Source organism: Trichechus manatus, unplaced genomic scaffold, assembly GCF_000243295.1.
Source record: "Trichechus manatus latirostris isolate Lorelei unplaced genomic scaffold, TriManLat1.0 scaffold00058, whole genome shotgun sequence".
Taxonomy (NCBI): Eukaryota; Metazoa; Chordata; class Mammalia; order Sirenia; family Trichechidae; genus Trichechus; species Trichechus manatus.
Window position 1 is genome coordinate 5,620,233 of NW_004443994.1, and position 6,157 is coordinate 5,626,389.

General features: G+C 51.7%; 1 protein-coding gene across 1 annotated transcript; it reads right to left on the reverse strand.

The window, feature by feature from the left end:
* Positions 1 to 615: 615 nt before the first annotated feature.
* Positions 616 to 5,844, reverse strand: BARHL2 (BarH like homeobox 2). Its single transcript, XM_004378723.1, has 3 exons — positions 5,181 to 5,844; positions 3,070 to 3,295; positions 616 to 1,206 (listed from the first exon to the last, which is right to left on the reverse strand). Exons 1-3 carry the CDS (start codon positions 5,806 to 5,808, stop codon positions 894 to 896), a joined length of 1,167 nt encoding a protein of 388 aa, XP_004378780.1. The 5' UTR covers positions 5,809 to 5,844; the 3' UTR covers positions 616 to 893.
* Positions 5,845 to 6,157: the final 313 nt, after the last annotated feature.

The window sequence follows — 6,157 nt, forward strand, 5'->3', positions numbered from 1 at the left end:
ACGTCTTTACAGATTTTGTAAATTCCTAATATGCCGGGAGGGATTTTTTTTTTTTTCCTAAACCAAGTTACGCATTTCCTTATCATACATTCTGCTTTAGTAAAATCAGCTCCCTTGGATTTCATCACTTGTTAAAAAAAGATAAACTTTATTTTTTTTAATTTTCAATCACAAAAAAAATCTATATTTTTGTCTAAGCATTTATTTTACTGAATCAAAAAGACATGAAAAGAAAAATCATGTTTTTACTAACGTATATAAGTGACTCTTTTTTGGACAACATATAATAAATATGATATATCACTTATCACTCAGTCTGTCAAATGTACATTTTTTTTTTCATATTATGGAGCATGCCACTTTTCCAAAAGAAAAAAGGTCATGAGAAATCAGTGCAAAGTTCTCAGTTACCCTCCTCTTTTTTCTGGGGCACTCGGAATGTCCACGTCGACGCCCTCCGCCTCCGAGTCTGTCTGTCGGTCCATCTACAATTCTCTCTGCTCGTGCAGTTTCCTCTCCGTGCCCTTCTTTCTTCCCTCCTTCTGCCCTCCCCCCTCCCTCCTGCTTGTCCCTAAAGTCGTGTTTAAAAAGAACTTGAAGTTTTGTTTTTGTCGATGTTTTCACTTACTGGTCGCACTTTGTGTGGGGTCAGCGTTTTTGCCAGTCACACTGCTGTGGGGGAGCTTTCCAGCCCCACCTCCGGGGGTGGGGAGATGGAGAGCAGAGAGCCGTCTCGTCTTTGGGGCCCCCCTGCCCTTGCTGAGCGTCTTCCTCTCTTACTCCTTAGCCTCTCGGGGTCAGCTGCGAGCGAAGCTCCTTGGCCTTGTGCGGGAAGAGGAGGGACAGCTGTCCGGGTCGGGGCGGAGGAGGCCTGCAGCGTCGCTGCTCGCTCTTCACCGGGGATGCGGAGTGCCCGGAATAGGGTTGGACAAGGGATTGAGGGCCGGCTGCCCCCCGGGCCCCAAGCCGTGGATGAGCACGCGGGGCACGAGGGGCCGCTGCAGCTGGGGATGGGGCGCCGGAGGAGTCCGGTACATGCTGCTGTACATGGCAGCGGCCGCGGCGGCCGCCGTGGTGCTGTCCATGCTGCCCAGCAGGCTTGGGTGGTAGAAATAAGGCGACGGAAACATCCTCTGCAGCGCCGAGTAGTTTCCCGCTTCGGCCAGCAGCTCCAGGCCCACCGCGGTCTGCCGCTTCCACTTGGTCCTGAAATAAAGCAGGCGTGCACGCACTCCGAGGCTGTGGGCACAGTCGGGGCACCGCGGCCCCTGCCCCTTCTCTCCCCCCCCCCATTTCCTCCTCCCCCGGGTGGCAGGAGGACTCCAAGAGCTCGGGGAAGGAGCGAGGCACCACACCCGCGGCTAGCAGAACCACCCAAACCCAAGTCAACTTCGTAAATTACACCCTCAACATCTGAGACACTCACAAATGAAATCCTACAAGCTTCGCCGCCTTTTCCTGACCCTCTGCCCTGCTGTTGTCTCTCCTAGTTGGGCTGCTTCCTTAAACTCTCCTGGAGGCCAAGTGAGACCCCTCTTTCCGCAAGCGGTCTCCTCCGCCCTCCCCTAATTCCTCTCCCGCGTGGCCCCCCAACAACCCTCGAGTGTCTGCTCTCCGCCCCTCCCCCTTCCCCCCAAGCCCCGGGAAGAAACCGCAAACAAAGGGACGCAGAGACTCCTGGGCCTCGGACCCCGGCCCCTATGTGTCCCTGGTCTGTGGAGACACATCTCTCTCGTCAGCCTGACAGGCCCTTGCAGCGGGCAGGGGGCTTAGGGAGAGGAGGACGACAAGGTTTCAAAACGGAATTCGTTTGAGGGAGGGCTCTCCCAAGGGGACAGTACCTCGGGGCCATTCCGGGGGAAAATTGCATTTCAAGATATTTTCTCCTCAGGGAGATAGTAACAATTAAAACCTGTGATCAGCTTTTCTCGGTCTCCTCCCTCCCCCACCGCACCCCCACCCGGAAGAAGAGGCTAGCCGACGCCGCCTTTGAGCAAATGCCTTCAGAAGGGACGCAGGGCTGGTGGGCCGTCCATACCCGGCAGCTCCAGCCAAATTAATAAACATGTCGCCCATTTTAAATTGGCTACAAATGACACTAATGTTTTCCGACAGAATTAGGGTGGCCGAAACCATATGTAATGAGACAGAAAATTATGGTAAAGATGACAACTGGATGGGCATTTCCAACCGCACTTATGGACGATTAGAACACAACGGGAGCAAAGGAGGGGGAGAAAAAATTGGGAAAAGGGAGGCAAACGCCAGGCTGGTAAACACAGCATAATGTCAGCCTGGGATGGCCCAGGTTTGCTCTACAGTTCAGGGGCCTGCGAGAACTGCCAGTCCCTTTGCTAATTTCCCTTCCAGAGAAGCAGGGGTTCCAGGTGGGCTCTGTGGTGCCCTTTCTCCCTATCGAAGCAGCAGGGGGGATGGCCAGTACAGGGGACAGACCCCCTGCCCAGACATGGGCCAGCAGCCCAACTGTCCACATATGGCTGCTGACCCAGCCCTTGCCCATCTGGACTCTTCCAGCCTCACTGACTGCTCTGACCAAAGCCCCAACCCTGCCTCTCCTGGCCGCCTCAGTGGCCAAGGCAAGGACATTTAAGCCAAAGTCAGTGAGGCAGCTCTGCCGGGAACGCAATAGAGGGGCTGTTGTCGGTCATGGGCATTCAGAACCAGCCTGAGGCAGGCCCAACGGGTGCAATGCATTGGCAATTTTGGGCCTGAGGGTCAGCTGCATGGAAGTCTCAATTTGAGAAGAAGTGGCTTCATTGATTTGAGGGTGAGGTAGGGGGAGTTGTAGAAGCTAGGGTTTGGGAGGGAATGAAGCACCTGTTAAAGACACTTAGAAGTGCAAATTTCTCCAAACTTCAGCTGCCCAGTGGCTTCTCACACCTCAGAGGTGTGGCTAATCCCTGCTCCAGCCTGAAAGTACCCAAGCACCCACTCTAGGCCCCCTAAGTCTCAGGCCCTCGAGTCCCCCAAAGCAGGGGAAGGAGATAGGTATGGTGGTCATGACCTGGCTGGCTAGGTACCTGTGCTTCCCCACATAGCCTCCCTTACCTGCGGTTCTGATACCAGGTCTTGACCTGGGTATCAGTGAGGTTGAGTGCGGCAGCCAGGTCCATGCGGTCCTGCACACTCAGGTATTTCTGCCGCTCAAAGCTACGTTCCAGTTGATTGAGCTGGTGGTCAGAGAAAGCCGTCCTGGCTTTTCGAGGCTTCTTGGCTCTCACAGGGGGACTCTCTCGGCTACTCGTAATCTCCCGGTCTCCTTCCTCCTTTGTTCCTACGACAGAAACCCAGCCACAGCCGCAAATTAGCCTGGAGCGGGGAAGGGTAGTGTCCTCCTGACAACACTTCCTCATTCCCAAACCTGCCTCTGGTCTCTGGGGACTATACTCTCCCACTGCCACCACCGCAACCCCCCCCATCCCCTCATACACACGCTTGGGCCTGAGCCAGCACGGAGGAGGAGGACCCTTTTCTGGGTTGGGAGCGTGGGTCCTTGTGCCGTGCTCCTAAAAGGGTTCCAAAAAAGGTTTCTGATCTTTCCGTCATTGGAAGTTAAAAAATTTTTTTTTTCAATAAAGGATCCTTTCCTTATTGTTGTTTCCTTGGTGGCAGGCGGGGTGGGGGGGACACTGTCCCATTCCTTTATTGTTTTCACTACGACTTTGTTCTTTTCACTCGGGAGTTTTCAAATGGTCTTTCCACTCTTTTTTTTTTTTTTTTGAGGAGGTGTGCCTTTTAAAATTCTTTTTACCGAAAGTTACAGGCATTTGTTTTTCTTTTCTCAAATGCACTTGAGAAATGTTGGAATCAAGCTCTGTGCAGCCACCAGCATCAGGTCTTTCAAAGCTTCAGGAAGAAAATGTCACCCAGACACCGAGGTGAGTTCAAAATCACTGAAACCATCCAGGTGACAGCATGGAAATTTCCGGATTCTATTTGTCAACTTTGGTTTTTTTACTAAAATGCTGGGAAATCGATATGTCAATCCCTCTCTGTTTGTACCCGTTTTTGCAGCGCTCCTTGATCTTCCCTGCAGGAAGAACAATAATCTCTCTAATTGACCCACTGGGGAGGTTGGTGCACAAAAAATCACCAGATCAGACTGTACATCTGTTTTGGGCACTATTATGCTAATGCTAAAATAGTAAAATGAGGAGCCAATGTCCTACCTTCCAGACAGTCAGCACACATCTTTCCCAGAGACAGTAAGGATTAATAATAACAACAAGAATAATAAATCTATCAGTAAAAGAAAGAACTCTCCTGGTATGTTGAAACTCTTCTGCCATGCAAAGACTAAAGCAGTAAATTATGAAATTGTCTGAGGACAAAATGGAAAAAAGGAGGTGAAGGACAATTTCAATAGTCCTCTTCTGATTTTACAAAAAACAGATAAATTCAATTCCATACACTTTCGCTTTCATGAACGCTACTTCCCAGTTACTTGCAAGGGACGAAAAAACATTTGTTTTGTTTTCAACCTTACTAAGAGACAGACAGAACTGTGGGTAAGAAGGGTGTTTTAAAAAACTGATTACAAAAATTTTGCAGTGACAGCTTCCTTTATATAAATCACGATATAATTTTAAAAAGTTGCTCTGGAAATCAACTTGGAAATTGTTTCTTCATTAAATCCGGTAATTCCTGTAACGGTGTTGAGAAAATACGGGGTGTGCGGGGGGCGGGGGGGAGAAGAAATGAAATCATTTGCTTTAAAAAATCAACAGCAGGTTGTGATCCTACCCGTTGACACCAAGCTCCTAGGTCTGTTTTTCGCTCCCACACACCCTCATCCTCCTTCCGAAGGACTCGGCTAGAAAAATTTCAAGTTGGCCCCCCTTATCAACGATAATTATTACCCGTCAGATTCCCTCCGCCGCCGCTGCCCGCCCCCACCCCTTTAAACTAAAACTAAATAAAACAGAAAGAAGCTGGATGGAGGTGAAGATTGAGGGGTAGAAAATGTAGCAATAACAGAACTTCAAATGAGTCCCCAAATCGCGTGCCCAGACCGCCTTCCGTCTTGACCCGCGCCCAATCTCCCGAGAAGCTATCGGAATAACTCCCCACCAGAGAAATTCAAGGTCAGCTGAAGGCAGGAAAGGGAACCAGGAGTAGGAGAAGCTAGACGGTTGAAGGAGCCGGGCGGCGCAACTCACCGTGGCATTTGATGTCACTCTGGGACTCTTCCCGCTTGTCGAGTTTGGTTTTGCTGTCCTCCTGCTCCAGCTTTGGCCTGAAGCTCTCGTGCGCTGCATTGGTCTCCTGCTTCGGGGTATGATGCGGAGAGGACACGCTGGTGCTGTAGGGTGCACACGCCGCCAGAGGTTTACTGTCGCCCAAGATGTCCTTAATTAAAAAAGAAGAGGTGGAAGTCCTGGGGACCGAGGCGGCCGAGCCGAGTTGCTGGGGAGGCGGCGGCGGCTGCTGCTGCTGCGGCGGCGGCTGCTGTTGGGGCGAAGGCTGCAAACTTTGCGTCGGGGCCGCGGCTGGCGGCGGCGGCGGCTGTTGGCTGTGGTGGAGGTGGTGGTGGTGCTGGGGCCCGTCTGCGACTAGATGCGGCTCCGGGGGCTCCAAGGTGACCGAGATGGGAGAAGAAGGCGCCGTTCCTACGGTATCGATCTCCGAACAAGGGGACGGGGTGGCCTGACCCCTAAAATCCGCAGTCCTGGCCTCGCCGAGCGGGCGGAAATCTCCATTCATCATGCCGGGGCTGCCCAAACTGGCACTGGACAAAATCGTGTCTATTCCAAAACTCGACCCGCTGGCCCCTTCCATTGTTGTCATTTCTACATGAGGTCCACGACACTCCGCCGCGCAGCAGCCGCCCGGACCAAGCAAAGGAGCTAGCGATCGTGAAACAAAATAAACACTACACAAGGTTGCCGCTGCTTTAAAACAAACAACAACGAAAAAAAAAAAAACAGCGGGGCGGAGAGGAAGGAAGGAAGGATAATTGGGTGGTGGTAACCGGTGTACACCTTCGATACAACTTTTTTTTTTCTTTATGCAAAAAGTAGGGATAGAGAGAAAGAGACAGGAGAAAAGTCACGAATTTTTTTTTGAGAAAGCGCAGAGCGTCCGCTCCGGGAACGACCGTGCACGTGGGGAGGCGGTGGCGGCGCGGGGACCCAGG